The 22926-nt window shown below is 27.4% G+C and overlaps 1 protein-coding gene across 3 annotated transcripts in view; it reads right to left on the bottom strand.

Moving 5' to 3' along the window:
* Window positions 1–22926, bottom strand: part of LOC135923842 (lysosomal acid lipase/cholesteryl ester hydrolase-like) — a 56390-nt gene that overhangs the window by 19227 nt on the left and 14237 nt on the right. For all 3 annotated transcript variants that reach the window (XM_065458817.1, XM_065458816.1, XM_065458818.1), the window contains 2 exons: window positions 21437–21638; window positions 7814–7928 (listed from right to left, as the gene is read on the bottom strand). In XM_065458817.1, the coding sequence (XP_065314889.1) occupies window positions 7814–7928; window positions 21437–21638 (317 nt within the window). The remainder of the gene's footprint in view (window positions 1–7813; window positions 7929–21436; window positions 21639–22926) is intronic.

The following is a 22926-nucleotide window of genomic DNA, read 5'->3' as shown; positions in this document are numbered from 1 at the left end:
TAAACGATAAGGTAAAATAAATGAATAGTTTTTCCAATCTGAATCGTAAGTCCCTGAATTATCATCATCAGAAGAAGCTAAATAATGTATTGGTAAAAATATTTTAATTAAATAAATTTACAATTCTCAGAATCTGACAAATCTTTAGATTCTTGAACCTCTAGGTCATGAGTATTACTTACATTCCCCATTTTGGCCATCTTATAAATATTTCTAAACTTCAACATTTCTTCGAAAATTTGACTTGAATTTAAATTGTAAAATTCACAGATATCCTCGATATCTTCTTTAATAATTGATTTTTCTGTCATTCCCTTTGGCGTAAAAAATGATGTTTGATGTAAATATTTCATGGAATCATCATTAAATCTTTCGTTAAACTGCATAATAATTAAATCGAGTGCAGCATAAAACACACCTATTTTAAAGCTAAAAAAAATTCCTATATTTAATGATGAAAGTATATATACCTCTCCTTTTTGGATTGTAATGTTTGAAGTCTAGAACTTTCAAAATCAAAATGTAGATTTCTCTCCTTCATAAAATCTTGCGCCTTTGAAAAAACATCCAAAAATTCAGTGTTATTATCTATTAGATTAAAAAATAATTAAGACAATAATTTATATTATACTTCTCAAATTAATCAAGCAATCTTTTGTCAATTGAATTTGATTTATTGCATACCCTATATCCTTCGAAATGGTTTGCAATTTTGTACAAGCCAAACTTGTTATCAACAATATTTTATCCAAAACACAAAGTGATAAGATAAAATCAAATTTTTATATTCTAAAGACTATAGCACTAGCCATAGTGGAAGTGGCAGGATCTTCAGAATCCTTTAAATTTGTCAAAGCTGCCCTAAAGGCATCATAAAGTTGAAAAAAATTTACAATAGCTTTATATGACGATAGCCAGCTTCTAATTAAAAAAACATTTAAAATTTAAATAAATAAGGAACTATTACCGAGTTGTATTCTTGACGCGTAAAAATCGTTGCGATTTTTTCAGATCATTACACTGAAATTTTTTGAGTACCTTATATCTTTTTGCACCATTAAAATAGACATAAATCTCATCTAGTATTCCTAGAACATTTCGAAGTTCTTTAATTGATTGACATAATTGAACAACGATTAAATTTAATCGATGACAATAACACCAAATAAAAGCTGCTTTTGGCGCCTCTGCTCTAAACAAGGCTTGCACACCATTGATTCTTCCACTCATGTTTGAGGCGCCATCATAACTTTGCCCAACTAGATATTCAAGGGGTAAATTCATCGAGCCAAGTTTGGATATTATATTATGCTTTATATCGAGACCTGTGGTATTTCCCGTACAATATATGTCAATCAGTCTTTCAACAGGCTTCGGCGTCTCACTATTTTCAACATATCTTACTATCAAAGCTATTGCTTCTGATTTCGAAACATCGTATGTGCCATCAACTATGATTGAAAAGCACCTGTTAAATGTAATCTCATTTTGAATTTTTTTATAACCATATTTTTCATGGTAATATAATTTCGTTTTTAATCCCTTATTTTTTTTTATCCTTTTTTCTTTCTTCATTTTGCTGTATATACATTTTTAGTAAAGGTTCAGAATCGCAATAAGCTTAATAAGGGCCATCATATTGCCTTCTTGTTGCCTGTTCCCCCAGTGGGCTTGGTTTCGAGATATTAAATAATCTAAACATCTTATTATAATTCTTATAATAGAACGGTTATTATCTACACATTCATTCTGAGGTGTTATAAATTTTAATATCGAATTTTTATTATGAGAAAGCCTTCCATAATAGGCCATCATATGTGCCTGTGAAGATTCATGCAGAATAATATCACGATTAATATTTTGTCATTTATCTAGACCTTCACATGTCCATTTTGAATTTGCGTGTGGACCACCAAATAAGAGACATGTTAAGCAAAAAACTTTATACATTTTAATACTATAAGTAATCCAATTTCTAGGAATTTTGCTATTGTCAATATTGGTTAATATTTTTAGGCATATTTTAAAATTGGAAAAATAATTTATAACAAGAAATTTCGGATAAAAAATTTACTAAACATCGACCAAAATTTCAGTCAATATATTAAATTAAATATCAAGTGGGGGGGGGGTCTTATTGTTACATTTATAAACCAGAAATCACATGATCCCATTCAAATTTACTGAAGCAGTTGCTTCGGACCCCCCCCCCCCCGTTGTAGGGGCCCCTGGATGGTTTTAGTCGGGATATCAAGTCTTGGCCGTACAGAATCTTTATTTATCCATAAGTCAAAATTAATGATGCACACTATCGTGACGTTTTACTCGGCAGCACTTCCTGCTATCAAAGAATTGTTGGGCAGTGAATTTTTTATGTTCAAGAAGGACAGTGCTCTAGCACACCTGGCCAAAGAAACTGTGGATCTATTTTTAAGAGAAACTCAAGATTTTATATCTCCCACTCTTTGCCTCACACCCCTTCCCAATAGCCATGATCTCCATCCAGTCGTCTACTATATATAAAGCGTCCTTCAGGAATGTGTTTGTCAATCCCATATACGTGATATTGGCATTCTCACTTGTGGAGAAATGGAATCGTTTTGATCAAGGAAATCTTGGGCGTAATCAATGAATCGCGAGATCGCCTTAGAACCTATTCGAGATAATGTAGAAAATTTTGAACATCAGCTTTGAAGAACAAAATCAAATTAATTTTAAATGCTGATGCTTTCATGTTCTTGTCGAATTGTAAAGTTTAATAATAAAAAAAAATGAAATTTTACATTCGGAAAGTTCGAATTTTGTTTGTCCAACTTTGAATGTGCATAACTTTGGAACCTCTTGATAGAATTTGATGTAAATTACAGAAAACATTGATAATTTAGCCCTCTCTCAATCTTACAATTTATATTGAATTATAATTAAAATTGAAAGATTTACTACTAAACAAAAAGGGTATCGGTTCACAGTGTAGATTTGGTTGATGTTTAACAATCTATGTATGTATATTAAATAGGACTATAATATATATTAAATAAATTTTTACCGCAATATATTTTGCCTTATTTCATCTGAAAATACTACTATCTCCTTCAAAAAATTTGGAAGCAAACTGCTCATGCTCCCCCTCCCCCACTCATGTGGACGCTAAGTTGGTAGCAAGAAGGGCTTAAAATTTTGTGAGTTAGAAATGCAGGCAGAGAAAGTATGACGCAAAATCGTCATTGAAATTGGAGGGAGTAGAAGTTATAGCATTATCGTTATTAAATAAAATTGAATGGGGAACGGGGGATAGGAGAGTAGTTTTCCTTCAAATTCCTCTATTTACTAAGTGGAGTGGGGGGAGAGGGGTGTAAAAATTAAGAAAGAATAAGGGTAAAATATTTTGGGGTAATATCGGGTTGGCCTAAAGGGTGTAGAAGTCTCTCACCCCATCCCCAGACAAATCTTTTTTTAAAACCTAGAGTGATTTTTAACAATTAGTTTGATAAATCTCACTTGAAATTCATATATAAAATAAAAAGGTTTTCACACCCCACCCCGTTCTTGTATAACTTAGATCTGAAGATTAAAAATGACGATTACAATAGTAATAAAAAGAATTTTTATTTTAAGTTAAGATGCATACCAAGATATTTTGTTTAAAATGTATTTAAAAATCTTAACCCTCTCCCATCCCTCGTGATTTATTATAGCGATGCGGATGATAAACAAAAGAGTAAAAAGATCTTTTTATTTTGAGAACCATATAGAGATATTATGTTAGAATTTCTATCCTCACCTTTTCCCCATACCTACCCTTAAAACATAGAGATAAGTAACATTGTAAATAGATCCCTTTGTTAGTTTTTTCATTTGATATCCCTATCAAAATATTCAGTTAAAATACCCCTCCCACTCCCCTTGGTAAGATTTACTATTGGGACATGAGTGATGGCAACGATGAATGCAATATTTTTCAAATATACTATTACCTATATTATAAAAAGAATATAAATGTATCTGATCGCCAATTAAATTCAGAATTTAAATCTTGGTATGAAAGATTCACCATGAAACGAAATGGAAGCATTGCTTGCTTTAAAATATATTGATAGTTTTATGAAAAAATATTAAAATTGCTAAATATTTTGGCAACAATACCAATTAGTACAAGCACAGATGAGGGGATCTTTAATTCACCCGGACAATAAGAACTTATCTCAAAAGTGCTACATCTTAAAATCGAGTGAATAGACTAGCTTTACTTAATATCCCTCTAGATTTAATCTGCATTCTGAACAAATTATTCAAAAATTGACGCATTCGTAAAGATGATTAAATTATTTATGAACGATATTTTGATTAACTTGAAATCATCAAATAATGTTTAATTATATTTTACTGTGATTTACATACCGGTTATAACTATAATATTTTTTAGCAATTTATATTCGCTCTTAAAGTTTTGTATTTTCAAATATTTCTATTATTTTTGTTCGAAATTGTCATTTTTAATAAGAATTAGTTCTAGTATGTTTTTAATGTTCCAAAAAAAATTATTTTAACATAAAAAAATTATCTCCACCTATAGAAAATTCCTGGCTACGTGCCTGATTGAGATAAATATTTAATATATAAAAATATATTTAAATAAGTATGTCTATAAAAATGGTATACTTTTCATAAAAATAAAAAGTAGCTGCCTGTAATTTTTAGCTGAGTATAAGCTAAAGCTATTAAAATAAGTAATTAAGCTAAAGCTAACTAATTTTAGAAAAATGTGGTTAAGCTGCATCTATATCTAAGAAGAAGCTGTAGCTTAGCTACATTTCTCCTTAGCTATTGCCTAATCTGAATTGAGAAGAGCTAACAAATAATATTATTTTTGTATGATATCACTAATCTCTATACAAGGCATTTAATATTGTATTCTATATAAACGCATATATTTATACAGGGCCGTAGCCAGAAATTTTCAGAGAGGGGGGCAGCTGCTTACTAGAGGGTGCCACTATTTTTTTAAAATAAAACAAATAATTATGCATTCAATGAAATTTTTTGCTATTTTTATTAAAAATTTATTAATGTAATATGAATTTGAATACAAAATAATACTATAATATTAATATACAAAATAATGCTATAATATAATACGACGATCTTTATTTTTAAATTTTAACATAAATGAATTAAAGGATAAATTTTATGTTAATTTTTTTTCATAAGCCATCAATACTAAATTTTGCTTACGTTGATCTTTCATCGGCACTTTAGTGCTCGATAGAACTCTCTTTATTGTAGAGAAAGAGGTCACACAAGAAGCCGTTGGTACCTTAGTGATGATAGCTACTGAGTTTTATACAATTCTTTAAATGCATGATGATAGTTTTTTATACATAATATATAGGATATTTTCAAAATTATGTGTTTCTTTAACTTTTGCAGCTAATAATTCTTTAGCTAATTTCATTTCATGATGTAATGTTTCCATATTTAAGTTTAATAATGATTCTAATCGGGACATTTTATCCGATATAAAATAATCAGGGTCAAAGGGGGACAATATATTAAAACATGATAGAAGATTATAGTCATCTTGTGTAAATCTATCTAAAAAATGATGATAAACACAAAGTAATCATTAATTTAATAATAGTTCCTTTTTAAAGAACTCCAAAATTTGGTCTTGACTAAAAAATCTCGAAAATTTATAGGCGTTTTACGTACCCTTGATGATTTGTGGGGAGTGAGATTAAATTTTGCTAAAAGTTTTTCAGCCTTAATTCTAATCAAATCAAAAGAATTATCGCTTCTTTTATTTTTTAATATATTGATAGTGGAATCAATACAATTTTTGGCATCCAATAGATTAGTACCAACTGACTGTAGATAAGATACTTATTTTAGTGGATCTATTGTTATTATATCTCATAAATTATAATGGCTAATATAACATAATTTATATTAACGCATTGAGATAAAAGACCAGAGGCTTCGACTGAATCATGAATGGAAACCTCTGAATTAAGAGTTCTATTAGAAAAGTAAAATAATACTTCACCAAAAGCCTCAAAATTCTCATAAATGATGCGAGATGTTTCTAAATGACCAGTCTACCTATGGTCTAAATTCTCTTAAGAGTATGGTCTGCATATTTACAGAACACGTTAAAATGCCTGAAAAATTATAAAACTCATTGGTTACATTAAAAAAATTTAGAAATGATAACAACATTATTATACCAATTTTGAACCAGAGATGCAACATATGGTTGTAGGAATGTATAAAAGGAACATTAATTTTTTTGAAGTGTTTGCACTCCTTCATTTTGGCCAGAATTAACGTTTGCCCCATCATATGCCTGGCTTATTATATTCGCTGAATTAATATTTAACTCATTAAGTTGCTTTAAAATTCAATTAGTAATCTTTCAGCAGAAAGACAGTGTAAATAATTCCTATTAAATTTTCATGGACTTCTTCAGAAATAATATAGCGAAATTATGCTCAGGTTTTCACAACCTTATGCATCTTTTGTCTCATCAGCCTTAAGACAAGTAAAAGACATCTCACTTTTGTTATAATTACCTGAAATATATTCAAGCACCATATCTGCCAGTAATAGATATTACTTCGTTTTGAATCTAGGGTTATATTGGGGATTTTTGAGTATAAATTTCATAATATATTTAATTCAGGATCTTTTTGGATAGTGTATGGAAGCATTGCTATAAATAGTCCAGAAGAATAAATTATGTTTTCATCAGTTGCATCATCCCTAATTTTTGTTGTACCAATCCCACGAAAAGGTAGCTCCTGTATGCTAAGAAATAGCATCAAATCAAATATTGTTTTTAAGATAGTAAAGATTATATTATCACTTTTATTTTTAAAAAACTTCAATGCACAGTTATAAAAATAAAACAAAACTGATGAAAATAATATTTAAAATATGTTAAAAATATAATTGACATACTATATCTATATTCTATATAAAAAACATATAATTTAAAGAAAAGAAATTAAAAGAAATAATTTTAAATAATATATTTAGGTATGTTCGGTGGGCTTAATGACCCATGTATGGATATGCAGTTGGATCGACAAATTTCAATTGATATTCTTTGTCAAAGATAAAAGCCTACTTTTGGATCACCTGTGATTAAACGTAACCTTATTAGATTAATTTGTTGGCTTACCATAAATTGTTGTTATCTCAGTATTTTCTTCATAATTCTAAATTATTCACAGCTGTTTTAAATAACTGGTTATATTATAATAATAATATTGTGATTAAATCATAATAAATAAAAATAATTATCATTGGTACAATTTGAACGTGATTAAGCGCCTATATACTAATGTTATACTTAAACACAAATGAAATGATAAAATATGAATGAATGATGATTTATTATTGGATAAAAATAAAACAGGATAGAAAGAAATTTACAAACTAGACATGTTTTTTGAACGAAAAAATTTATGGGGGCCAAAGATGGAGGCCAGGTTTGGGGGCCAAAAAATTTCCGTGGCTACGGCTCTGGATATATATATTCATATTTTAAATTAAGTTTTAAAAAATAAAAGTTAACATGGTATATGGCCTGGCCACTCATAGGTTCAAAAAAAACTGTCTTAAAAATTATTATTATTTCAATTCTTTATAAACATATGATTTTTTATTATCATTTTTGTAAACCGTTATAATAAAAGGAATATCTTATAAGTTATAACATCTTTATCTTCATATTTAGAAAGCATATTTAATTAATAAATAACTAAATGAAATGGTATTTAGCAAGGTAATGAAATTTATTTCGAATTTTAACCTCCAATCCCAGAATTTAGACTGATTTGGAAAATATTTGGCATGCTTCATTGAATATGTACTTCCTCTTGAATTTCCAAGCCATACGTCAAATCCCATATCAGCTAATATAAATCCTTTTTATTTTTCATAATTCATGTGGGTTAAAGATTATTATGAAGCGATCGGTAAATGTGATATCAATTTTATACTTATAGACATGGGCAGTGGTAAAATATGTTAAATTATATCGTTAAGTTAGAATAATTAATTTAACTAATATATTTTAAATTAAACTAATATTTGAAAAATATTTCAGAGGCATTAATGAAATATAATTTTTGGAGTAACGCTTGTATTTTAAATTCAAAAAATATATTTTAAATTTATTTTTTGAACAATAAAAGTGGGGAAAATTATGAATAAAAAAATTATATATTTAAATATGGATAAATTTATTAATTTGTAATTTTATTATTCATTTCATTTTCTACAATTGTGTAAATTTTCTAAATCTGCCCTAATATGACTAAATCTTGATGATTTTCTTAATGAATATGAAAATTCGATAGATTAATTAGTTGAAATGGTAACTGATTCATAATGTCAATTTTAATAAGTGATTCAAAGATTCGGGAATTAATTACAGGATTTGATCAGGTGATTGAAGACGATTTCTATTAATTTGTGATAATAAAAGTTATTTGTATATTATGATAAAAACAAAAATTATGCACCTTATAAAATAAAGAAGTTGTAAAATATACACAAATTTATCTTGGGTGTAACATAAGGAAAATTTCCAGAAAATTTCTCCAATAGTTTCACCAATTTTCATAATGTGTTTTTAAATCAAATAATCACAATTTTTATCATATTTTACTAAAATATTTTCCCTCGTGGTTCATAAATCATTGTGTCTAATGCATACCTTTATTTTCAATCATTCTCGATAATATAATAATAGCTGAACTCAAATAATGTGTCTGATCCGAAGGAAATTTTTTAATTAGCAGAACTATCTAAAGTTAAAATATTTAATAACTGAGGTTATGATAAAGATTAGGATTAAAGGTTAGAGATGGGATAGGGTTAGTAGTTAATTAAACATTTGAGAGATATGGATTAGGTATAGTTAATTCCTTTTTTTGATAAAAAATCTGACAGGTCATGTGATTATAGATATACTAATATAAATTCTAATGAGATGACGGTAATTTCCTTGAGCTCAACCTAGATATTTTAATTTTTATTATAAAATTTTACAATACTCGTCTAAATTAATTATTACTCTATCTTATTTGCAATTTTAAATATTAAAATTTTCTAATTAATTGTATTTTTAGAAAGTATATTTATAAAAATACAAATGAAATTTATATATAGTATAAGAAATCTTAGATCATTTTTAGTATAAGATATATTAAACTAATTGATTATTTCTAAAAAGAAATACAATTCAAACAAAACCATTTACAGATATTGAATTCGCAGCAGCCAGTCTTATGCCAAATTGTCCATTTCCCATAATGTGGGTATTGGAAGAAATTATTTCAATCTTTATAACTTGCATTTAAAATGCCTTCAAAATATTTAGTAAAAAGTTAAACAGTAAATATGAAAAAATTAAGGAAATCGAAAGATTAGATAAAAACAGACCCTGATGGGTGGACAAATATAAGAGGGGAATGCCTCATAAACTTTATTATAGCAATACCAAGCCCCATGTTCTATAAATCAATTGAAACAGAGATCAATATGCATAAGGGAATATATATATAATATCTAATAAATTTATTAAAGTAATTAAAGAAATAGGGACACAAAAATTAACACCAGCCATAATAACTGACAATGAAAGTAATATGTAAAACGTATGGATTGTAAAAAATTAATAACCAATATCGAATACATCGGGCTTGAAATTCGTGGACTTAATTTGCTTTTAAAAGATATAGCAAATTGAATATTGCCAATTAAAAAATAATAGCGGAGGCCAAAAGTATTAGAAATATGTAAAATTTAATATATTAGTCAATCTTCTCGAAATAAGATTTTTAAAAAGTGATAAGGTTAAGAAACTGGTTTTATAAGAGCAAATCTCCAGTTTATAGAAAATTAACTTCTGCAAATGATAAATTGCTCGGTTCAAGATGTGCAAGCTCCGATCTGGAATCGTTTTCAAATTAATTGGAACTGTATTTTACTTGGTTAAATAATATGTTAATAGTTATGTTTTGAAGAAAACATTTCAAAAAATATATATTGACCTGTAAAATATTTTTTAAATGGAAATTTCCCGATTTTCCCCAAATATCCACCCTAATTATAGTTTCCTGTAATTTTTACATGAGCGATTTCTTTTAATATTAGATGTAAACTTATATAATAATTATTAATAAATCTTTATACATATCGTATTGGGATCGGAATCATGTGGGATTCAGAATCCCAACGTGGGGATTCGAGATCTTGAATCCCCACGTTTTATTCGGATTTTTTTTTAAAAATATTTTTAAAAAATATATTTAAAAAATATTCCGAATCCCCATGTATATTTTTTTTAAATTTTTAAATTATATTTTTTTTCTTCCTTTTTTTGCCGTCTGGCTGGCACCAGAAAATTTTATTTTTTAGAGATATTTTATTTTCTGTTTTTGTAAATTTATATAAAATAAAATCATAAATATTTTCACCTGAATATATATTTTTAAAAATCCGAATTATAAAAAATTATTTATTGCAACTCATTTTGCAAATTGCATAATAATGCTTTCCAGTGGCCCCTACACTTTTTGAGCGAATGAAGCAGAATACCCCCATGAAAAGTACCCCCATGAAAAGTACCCCCTTGAAAAGTATCCCCCCCCCTTCGAAAAAATGATAATTATGACACCCATAAATTTCAAAAATAATTTTTATTGCATCAATTTTTAATATATAATATAAATAAAATGCAAAAAATATAACTTTATAAATATTATTTTTAAATTAATAATTTAGATAAATTAGGGGAAGAGAAAGCGAAAGAATTTATAATTTCATCAGTATTTAATTGTTTAAATAAATTTTTTCCATTGATAATATGGTTAAATTATTGAGAAAAGAATCTTTCATGGTACTGCGCAGTCTTGTTTTAATTAATTTAATTTTACTCATGACTCTTTCAGCAGTACATGAGGTTGTGGGAATGGTTAATAGATATTTATATAAAATTCTTAAATTAGGGAAAGCAGAAAAATTTAGAAGTAAACGATAAGGTAAAATAAATGAATAGTTTTTCCAATCTGAATCGTAAGTCCCTGAATTATCATCATCAGAAGAAGCTAAATAATGTATTGGTAAAAATATTTTAATTAAATAAATTTACAATTCTCAGAATCTGACAAATCTTTAGATTCTTGAACCTCTAGGTCATGAGTATTACTTACATTCCCCATTTTGGCCATCTTATAAATATTTCTAAACTTCAACATTTCTTCGAAAATTTGACTTGAATTTAAATTGTAAAATTCACAGATATCCTCGATATCTTCTTTAATAATTGATTTTTCTGTCATTCCCTTTGGCGTAAAAAATGATGTTTGATGTAAATATTTCATGGAATCATCATTAAATCTTTCGTTAAACTGCATAATAATTAAATCGAGTGCAGCATAAAACACACCTATTTTAAAGCTAAAAAAAATTCCTATATTTAATGATGAAAGTATATATACCTCTCCTTTTTGGATTGTAATGTTTGAAGTCTAGAACTTTCAAAATCAAAATGTAGATTTCTCTCCTTCATAAAATCTTGCGCCTTTGAAAAAACATCCAAAAATTCAGTGTTATTATCTATTAGATTAAAAAATAATTAAGACAATAATTTATATTATACTTCTCAAATTAATCAAGCAATCTTTTGTCAATTGAATTTGATTTATTGCATACCCTATATCCTTCGAAATGGTTTGCAATTTTGTACAAGCCAAACTTGTTATCAACAATATTTTATCCAAAACACAAAGTGATAAGATAAAATCAAATTTTTATATTCTAAAGACTATAGCACTAGCCATAGTGGAAGTGGCAGGATCTTCAGAATCCTTTAAATTTGTCAAAGCTGCCCTAAAGGCATCATAAAGTTGAAAAAAATTTACAATAGCTTTATATGACGATAGCCAGCTTCTAATTAAAAAAACATTTAAAATTTAAATAAATAAGGAACTATTACCGAGTTGTATTCTTGACGCGTAAAAATCGTTGCGATTTTTTCAGATCATTACACTGAAATTTTTTGAGTACCTTATATCTTTTTGCACCATTAAAATAGACATAAATCTCATCTAGTATTCCTAGAACATTTCGAAGTTCTTTAATTGATTGACATAATTGAACAACGATTAAATTTAATCGATGACAATAACACCAAATAAAAGCTGCTTTTGGCGCCTCTGCTCTAAACAAGGCTTGCACACCATTGATTCTTCCACTCATGTTTGAGGCGCCATCATAACTTTGCCCAACTAGATATTCAAGGGGTAAATTCATCGAGCCAAGTTTGGATATTATATTATGCTTTATATCGAGACCTGTGGTATTTCCCGTACAATATATGTCAATCAGTCTTTCAACAGGCTTCGGCGTCTCACTATTTTCAACATATCTTACTATCAAAGCTATTGCTTCTGATTTCGAAACATCGTATGTGCCATCAACTATGATTGAAAAGCACCTGTTAAATGTAATCTCATTTTGAATTTTTTTATAACCATATTTTTCATGGTTTCAATGAGATGATATTAGGTTTGAATATAATTTCGTTTTTAATCCCTTATTTTTTTTTATCCTTTTTCTTTCTTCATTTTGCTGTATATACATTTTTAGTAAAGGTTCAGAATCGCAATAAGCTTAATAAGGGCCATCATATTGCCTTCTTGTTGCCTGTTCCCCCAGTGGGCTTGGTTTCGAGATATTAAATAATCTAAACATCTTATTATAATTCTTATAATAGAACGGTTATTATCTACACATTCATTCTGAGGTGTTATAAATTTTAATATCGAATTTTTATTATGAGAAAGCCTTCCATAATAGGCCATCATATGTGCCTGTGAAGATTCATGCAGAATAATATCACGATTAATATTTTGTCATTTATCTAGACCTTCACATGTCCATTTTGAATTTGCGTGTGGACCACCAAATAAGAGACATGTTAAGCAAAAAACTTTATACATTTTAATACTATAAGTAATCCAATTTCTAGGAATTTTGCTATTGTCAATATTGGTTAATATTTTTAGGCATATTTTAAAATTGGAAAAATAATTTATAACAAGAAATTTCGGATAAAAAATTTACTAAACATCGACCAAAATTTCAGTCAATATATTAAATTAAATATCAAGTGGGGGGGGGGGGGTCTTATTGTTACATTTATAAACCAGAAATCACATGATAATGATGGATGTAAAAAAAAGTTCCCCATTCAAATTTACTGAAGCAGTTGCTTCGGACCCCCCCCCCCGTTGTAGGGGCCCCTGATGCTTTCCCATAGTTTGTGACAGGGATGCTCCTAAATATTTTTAGCAGCTTAAATAAAAAAATTAATATATTATATGTACATCAATTAATTTGAGGAATATATGTGGTTACTATAAAAATAACTTAAATTATCTATGATTGATACATCTTTGTTGGGAACTTAAAAAATTAGAGGCAATAAATGGTGATGAAATTCTTCCAGCACACGTTCCTACCCATATTTTATTATTTTCAATTTTTAGTACATTCCCTTCTAAATTTACAGATATTGTTCTATCTGTCCTATGGATAGATAATAACACGTGATCACCTAATAAAGTTATTTTGTCCAATTATTTGTGAATAAATTAAGTTTTAACGCCCACGATCATTTAAATATGAATATTAGAAATACTATTCCCATATTATTGGTAGCATAACTATTTTTCCATGTATTAATTATCAATAAATTTATTTTTAATATGAATTAAGAATCGTATTGGGCGGGATTTTTTATTCATAAAATTTTTAAATTATTACATTTTGAAAATTTATTTTTGTCTTTGTGAATTTATATTAATACAATTATTTTATTTTTAATTTTAGTTTAAAATTTTTTTTAATGCCTCAATTTTTTTTACCCAAAACAGATACAGAATATAATTTATTAATCACATTAAAAACACCCAAATACAAATTTATTCAAAATATACCGTCAAAATTAAAATTTAAAGTATTTTTATATTTATATATTTAGAAAACGAATCTTTATTTTGTAAAAAAAAACAGTTATTATAATATCCAATATTCATTCAATATTAAAGGTTAATCATAACTACAATAATCATCCTAGTGTTAATACAACAATTAAAAATATTGAAACAATATACGCATGATAGAATATATCCAAAAATGTTCAATATTCACGATTTAAAAAAAATCTTCCAGGCTGAGTCGAGGGCTATCTTTTTTTATTTAAAAAATCAGTAAAGCTAAATAATTTTAATATAAATAAATATCGATAGCGATTTTCCTTGATAATAAGGAAATGTAGATTATATTTTTTAACCATTAGGGAAAGAGGGATATTAAATAAAAATATTTATTTATATATTCACAGATAAGCCGTCACTTTTTTTATTGTTTAGCAATGAGGAAAATTATGTGAACGCTATATGCATTGCTACTAAAATAGCAAAGGTTTCAAACAAAGATTCGTGCTTTCAAATTTACTAATAGTCCTTGTTCAAAAAATGTTGGCTATAAAATTACATAGAAAAATAGTAGTGCGACCAATAATATTGGGAATAGTATTTCTAATATTTTAATAAGGACCCATTATTTTATCTCATATTAATGATCGTGGGCGTCAAAACTTAATTTATTCTCAAATAATTGGAGAAAATAACTTTATATTAGGTGATCACATGTTATTACATATTCACAGGACAGATTGAACTAATATCTGTCCTAAAAATTTAGAAGGTGAACAAAATAATATATGGGTAGGAACGTGTGCTAGAATTTCAACAAAATTTATTGCCTCTAGTTTATATAAAACTTTAAAATTAAATTATTTTTAAATCCCAACAAAGTATATCAATTATAGGTAATTTAATTTATTTTTATAGTAACCACATATAATCCTCAAATTAATTGACATACATAAAATATATTAATTTTTTATTTAAACTGCTAAAAATATTTAGGAGCTTCCCTGTTTCAAACTATGGGAAAATATTATTGTGCAATTGCAAAATGAGTTGCAATAAATAATTTTTTATAATTCGGATTTTTTAAAAATATATATTCAGGTGAAAATATTTATTTACAAAAACAGAAAATAAAATATCTCTAAAAAATGTAATTTTCTGGTGCCAGCCAGATGGCAAAAAAATGGAAGAAAAAGTTTAAAAAAAATATACATGGGGATTTGGAATATTTTTTAAAAATATTTTTAAAAAAGATTCCGAATAAAATGCGAATTCAAAATCTCGAATCCCCACTTAGGGATTCCGAATCCCACATTATTCCGTATTCCAATACGACATATATATATATACGTAATTACGCCTTACCTAAAAAAAATAAAAATACTGGGAAGAGGAGCATCTCACTAGTAGTGAATTCAATGAAGTATATGATATAATTCAAGAATTAGCCATTTTACAAGGTTGTGATGACCAAAATATTTTAAGTGATATAATTAATTTCAGAAGCAAAATCAGCATGTTTAATAGCAAATTATGTGGAAAACAGTAATTTCCATAAGAAACAATCAATTCCGACCTCAAGTTAATAGATTAAACTTTGCCATCATGCCCATTAAGAGACTAACAATTCCTAGTTCTTCTAAAGAAATAGATCGATTTGGATTAAAATTCTTTTGAAAATAGAAATCGAAAGATCTCGACATCAGGAAAATTGATTAAAAAATATTAAAGAAAATGATAATATTGAATATGAGTCAGAACAAGACTCTGCTACAGAGAGCTAAAAGTTAGTAATTGAATGACAATGAATTTAAAAAATTAATTTTATAGATTCATTTTATTAATATATTTAAAATAAAGTTAATATTGACTTAAAAAAACATATATTTGAATTTGACCATATTTGACCTGTCAAATATCGGTCAATTGATCGAAACGTATTTGACCAGTCAAATGCACGACCCTGCGTAATTGTGGATGAATAGAATATTATTTTGAAAAAAATAATTATATGAAATCATTTGTATTAAAATAAAAAATACAGTGTTTTTTTCAAGTGGTTTTTTTCCTGGAGTTCAGTTTCCAACGTGGAGTTTTTCCAGGAGGTTTTTCCATAGATATTTTTCCGCCTAGTAACGTTTTATCACATGACACATTATCACATTTTCATGAGACACTATCACAAACGACACTTTATCACAACGATACTTTATCATTCAGTCATTTATTAACTCGACACATTACCACTCGAATTTTTTGACTTATTTATCTTTTTTCAATTTTTTTTCAGTTTTTTCTAATTTTTTCTATAATTTTTTTTTAAAATTAAAAACAAATAAATAAAAGGTATAATTATTTAAATAAGAAAAATATAAATAAAAATCTATTAAATATAAAAAAAATAAAGATATTATAGAGGCATAAATCGTGGATTGATTTGCAATTTGATCTTTCCCTAAAGGTTTTAGGAAAAGTGATGCTTCGATGCTAGTTACTTAGAATATAAATGACAAAATGTAAAACTCGAAGTTTAAGCGGTAATGTTTTATAAGATGTGTGATTTGATCTACCTAATGAGTCAAATGCCAGGATGATATGTAGACATATTAGATATTTTATTAGACAAGAGCTAAAACAATTATACCAGCCACACTACTGAGGAAGATATTGATGGATTTTAAACAGGCATCGATAAATGCTATTTGCATCTAAAATAGAGCATGAATATAAAAATAAGATTTGGACCAAAAGAAGTCTGTGAGTCTAATGATGACCTACGATTATAGCAAGTATTTATCGGCCCTTGGATATGTTCCAGAATCTGAAATTAAAACCTTGGCAGAAATATCTTGAGAAATTAATGGCTTATCTGTTTCTATTGAGAAGACCTATATCCGAAAACAAAAAATCCTAGTAAATATTATATTTTTTGTTATAAATTTTAGGGCAATTAAATAATATTTAGCAGCTCCTCTATATCTAAAATTGTGGAACAAACATAATTATACGTTAAATTGTGTCGCTCGAACAACAAAATGTGTTAAAGGCTGGCATTATGGTATTAAATCCCGTTCTCACCTAATATTTTGGAAGTTTTAAAGAGGGTCATATGAATGAACAAACATAAGGCCCTATATCTTCAAGTAGTAATGGGGAAAACAACGCAACTCTAAGAAAAATATGAAGATATTAAAAAACGAGTCATTGATGTGTTTTAAATTATGGAATATCGGATTTTTTACAATTTAAAAGCGATTGCCCATATTCTGCAATTAAATTTTTAATTTATATTTTATAATTGTGATATATTGATTCATGATTTTATACTAATAAAGAGTAAAAATTAAATTGGCTTATTATATAAGAAAGATATCAAATGACTGAGTGAAGTGTCATTGTAATAAAGTGTCATCTTGATAAATGGCGCCGTGATAATGTGTCATATGATAAAGTGTAGCTTGATAAAGTGTCCCTTGATAAAGTGCTGCGTGATAAAGTGTTTCCAAACCGTATTAATAGATTAAATGAAATATAATTATTAATTTATTACTTTATTATTAAATATATGTAGTAATTTAATTTTTAAAACTTTTTTATAGCATAAGAAAATGTCATATCAATTCATAGAATATATAAAAAATATTTTTAACTAAGCATTTGCAGTATACCTTGACATTTGTAGGTTAGTACTCATAAATAAATATATAAACACTTTTAAATTATTTTAATAACTTCTTTCATTTCTTGTAGCTAGTGTTGTTAAAATAGCGCGCTACTTCAGTAGCGGTAGCTATAGCGCGCTACTTTTAAAAAAAAGCGATAGCGGTAGCTCGCTACTTTCAATTTTACATAATAAATACATCTAAAAATTATGAAAATATATATTTTATAAAATCTAAAATTATAATCCTTTTATTTAATTTAATTTTGAAATTTATATTTATATTTAAAAATATACATTATTGTTATATATATTAGATATAAACAGTTGTTAAATAGCAATCTGTATTTAATTTATATTTCGCGCATTCATTAAATTATATATTTTTGAAATTCCGTTATTGGTATGTCCTTGCTTTTATCTTATTTTATATTTCATTACATTTTATATTAAGCATTATAAATCTTGTTATGTGTGAGATTGTTGAAGATATTGAAATTTCTTTGGAAAATGAGCAAAATATAGATGATCCTTTCCCAAAATTCAAGAAATACTTTAACCTTGAAGAAAAAATTAATACTGGATATCGGTTTCGGTGCAAGATGTGCCGCAAAATTATCTCTTCAAATCATACGAGCAGCTTTAATTTGAAAAAAACATTTAAAGGTAATATATTAAACAAATTTAATATCAATGTATAGGCTAATCTTTAATTTTTAAAATAAATTAAAATCAAAAACCAATCATTTTTTTTATATATTCATAAATTTTATCTAAATTATTTAAAACATTTTAAAATAGTTATTTCAATCATTTTTATGTACTTATCTCCTACATAATTTTTATTCTAAGTATTTTATAATTTTAGACTGTGCACACTTCAAATTATAAAGAGATTGAAAACTATCTCAAAAGTTTTGGGGTAATGGAAGAAGATAAACCCACTTCCAAATCAAATTTAATTCAAACAAAATTAAGCGATTTGGATTCATCAACACCAGGTGTATCTCAAAAATTGACTGACAAAGTCATAATGAACTTTATAATAGATACAGTTCAACCATTATCCTTGGTGGAAAATGATTCTTTTATAAAGATGATAAACACTTTTTCTCCACGGACCAAGATATTTTGCCGGCAGACATTGATGGCAAGAATTTTGGAGAGCTTTAAGGAAATGAAAGAATCTTTGATATTAAATCTATCAGATGTCTCCTACGTCTGTACAACGGCAGATTGCTGGACTCACAATAGAAGGTAAAAATGTTTATTTTCTGATTTATAATATGTCATATTTTTAGAGCTTATTTAGGAGTAACTGCACATTGAATTGATCCTAAAAATCTTAAACGAAAATTTGTAAGCTCTAAAGAGAATAATTGGCTGTCAGACTTATGACATTCTAGTCAATATTATTGCAGAAATCCATAGGTCTTACAAAATTCAAAACAAGGTTTGTAAGATGATTACGGATAAGGGGTCTAATTTCCTGAAGGCCTTCAGGTTTTAAATTTATTATAATTTTTTTATAATATGATATAAATAATATAGAATATTTGGAGAGGATAATAATAATAACAATACTAGTAATATTCCTGACAAAAATATTGAAGATGGAGAACAAGAAGAGGATGATGAAATGGAGTTTGAGATAATTGATGTTCATGACATCCTTGGTTTTAAATTATTTTATATTTAATTTTTCACCAATATAAAACAAAATTTATAATATTTAGGATCTTCAATAAAGTCTTCTATGTTACCTAGCCATCATCGTTGTTCCTGCCACAACCTAAATTTAGTTGCGACAGTGGATGCTGAAGAAGCATTATTACATGAGGATTTTAAAAGAGTATCAAGATCTACATTTTCTAAATGCCAAGCTCTTTGGAATAAACAAAATAAGTCATCAAAGACGTCTGATATTTTCAAAAAAAAATTAGGACGTTATTTATTGACACCAAACACTACAAGATGCAATGCTATGAAACTTTTAGCATTGTTTTTAGATGAGAAAAAAATGGAAATGAATTATATATTGGATCAAATGGGAATACAGTATTTTAATGTGGAGTAGCATACCTTTATTAAAGAATATACTGAAAATTAACCTCTAGATGCTTTTTTTAAATCTAAAAATACTAATCTAAATATTTTTGATGATTTTTTTCATATAAAAAGTTTGTTTATTAAATTTAATACTGCGTTGCCCTCAAGTGCTAGTGCTGAACGATTATTTAGTATGGCAAAGCTTATACTTTCTAATCGTCGATCTAGACTTGGGGATGACAGTACCGAAATGTTATTATTATTAAAGTGCAATAATAAATAAATTATATATATGTAACAAATTATAGTCATGTTTTTATATCAATATTTTATTTGTGGAAATAAAGTTACGTAAAAAAAATATTTAAAAAAAAATCAAAGTAGGGTAAAAAGTAGCTAATAGCACGCTACTCATTTGAAAACGATAGCGGTAGCGATAGCGCGCTACTTTTTTTATAAAATAGCGGTAGCGATAGCGCGCTACTTTTAAAAGTAGCGTTTAACAACACTGCTTGTAGCCCCTCAATTTATTATGGATAATATAACCCAGGTCTCACCTAATAAATATTTTTTAAATGATGAGTTTAATCGAGATCTGCAAAGATTAAAATTTTATTCTCGGCCCGGATTCGGATTTAAATTTTATTTATTTTCATTCATACACCAGCCAGGATTTTTTAAAAAATTTATCTTTAAACCCGGCCAGGAATTTTTTTTATAAATTTTTGACCAGACCGAATTTTTATTTTTGATTATTTTATGACCCGGAATTAATTTTAAAATTACTTTGTCTTCTTAATTTTGGCCATATTTTGCAAATTGTTTTATAGGAAAATAGGAAATAAGATGAATATTGAACACTCCATTATAAGATTTTCCCCATTGATTAATTTAATATATTTATTTTAAAAAATAATTAAAAATTATCTTTTTAATTTTTTAAATTTTTTTAATCCGGCCCAATTTTTAATATTTTTAAGACAAATCCAAATTTTTAAATATATTGGCGGGTGCAAGGCCTGCAGGTCAATAACCATAAATTAAATATTTGGGCAAAAAATGCATTCAGGCTGGCCTTCAAAAATGGGGTCTAAAACTATCCAATAAAATTTATGGTGATAAAATCCACCCAATAATCTTCCCCTATTTTTTTACAATTCACAACATTCTATTATTTCCTGGGGGGGGGGGTATATTTTTAAGGTTTTCTTCCGTTTTCAGTGTGGTTTCTTTCGATATTTTATTCCATGAGGGTTTTTTTTCGTTCAGGGTTTTGTCCAGGAGTCGTTAATAGTTACAAAAATCTGTATGATTCGAAATCAATCAAAATATTAATTTTTTATTTTTTACAAAATACAAATATACCATACATGTTTAAAGCAAAAATATTAATATTTTTATCATTTTTTCTGAATAACACATTATTATTTGGTGGGGATTTACTATGTTATTTTATGAAATTGAAGGCCATTTTTTGATTTACCTGTCATTCTTTGACAGACTATTTTCTATTCAAATCTCATTTTCAAACAATAAGAGCATTTAATTAATGACTTCTTTGCCATAAATTAATATAATCCTCATTTATGACATCCATTTTACAGAGTTACAAAAAACAATCGATCAGTTTAAAATTTATAAAGTTTGAATTTCTATTAAATATAATATATTATAATGTTATATTTTGCAGTTTTATTATAGATAAGGATAATACCGAGACTTTGATTGCGCATGTTCATCACCCAACTCGTGGAGGAGCATAATAATCCATGCTGTAAAAATACCACCAGCGGATTTTTTCTTGATGAATTAAAAATATTTCCACCAGGAATTCTTTGTAAGCTTAATATAAAACCATCTTCCGTTGTTACCGTATGATCTTGACACGGGTAACCATAGTATTTGATAATTTCACTCTACAATAATGTTAATTAAGTTTAAATTTGGATTTGGTGACACTTTATTATGCGACACTTTATCACTCACCCTTTATCATCCGACACTTTATCATGCAACACTTCATCAAGCGACACTTTATAACGACGTCATATCATGATTTATTTTAACATTGAATTTTATTTATTTGAAATTTAAGCTTTATATGTGATAATTTTTACTTTTCCGTTTTAATTTCGATGTTTGAAAATATTTTTTTTGCCAAATTTATTTTTAAAAAATATGTATTTATTTATTAAAAAAATTGTACACTGTGCTTTTTTAGCAATAAATCTGTCAATTCTATAAATAATTTAATAAAATTTTATATATTGAGAGAAGGATTTATTTGAGATTACATCAAATTCTATTAATAAGGTTCAAAGTTAGGCACAGAACTTTTCATGGTGTAAAAATTTATTTTTTACTTTAAACTTAAGGAGTTGATAATAAAAAAAATTGTTTTTTTAGTAAAATTGATTTAAATTTTATTAAATTTCAAAACAATAAAAACATTAAGGACCAAAAGGTTTTGATGGAATTTCCTAATAGTAATGGTCCATCACAGCATAAAATCGATTGATTGCAAAGAATGATGCTATCGGATCAGCAGAAAAACGGATGTTGATTTTGAAACATTCGTATTGAGTCAAGAAGACCGCCCTGACACCCATAGAACGATTCGTCAAGTATCCCAATAAGCTGGTAATTCGTAAACTTCAGAGCATCAGATTATCACACAAAGCTGCAGCTGAAATGTTTAAAAAATAAACAAGCCCTGGACCAACCCGATGCAAATAGGATTGCCCGTCTGGCACGTATCAAACAACTTCTAAAATACTCTCAGAGATTAGTTCATTTTATATGGCTCACGGATGAAGCTGTTTACAGTAACTCCACCCAGTATATCTGCAAAATGATATGGTTTGCAACTTCAATGAGAAAAAACAAGTTGTAGCTGATCGATTGCTTGCTACTCGTTCAAATTCTAAATCCGTCATGGTTTCAGTCGGGTTATCAAGTCTTGGTGGCACAGAGCTTTTAATCTATCCAGGAGTCAAAATTGTATACTATCGTGACGCTTCTCTGTGAGCGCTTATTGCCTTTTATTAAGAATTGTCGGACAATTGTTTTTCATTTTCAGCAGGACATCTAGCTCACCAAGCCAAAAAAACTGTAGATCTGTTTTCAAGAGAAACTCCAGATTTTATTTCACTCACTCTTTGACCCCATAATAGCCTTGATCCGAATCCGGTCGGTCCTTCAAGA

Source organism: Gordionus sp. m RMFG-2023, chromosome 2 (assembly GCF_954871325.1).
Source record: "Gordionus sp. m RMFG-2023 chromosome 2, tfGorSpeb1-WG-v2, whole genome shotgun sequence".
NCBI lineage: Eukaryota > Metazoa > Nematomorpha > Gordioida > Chordodea > Parachordodidae > Gordionus > Gordionus sp. m RMFG-2023.
The sequence above is the reverse complement of the archived record's forward strand: the minus strand, read 5'-3'. Positions and strand labels throughout refer to the sequence as shown.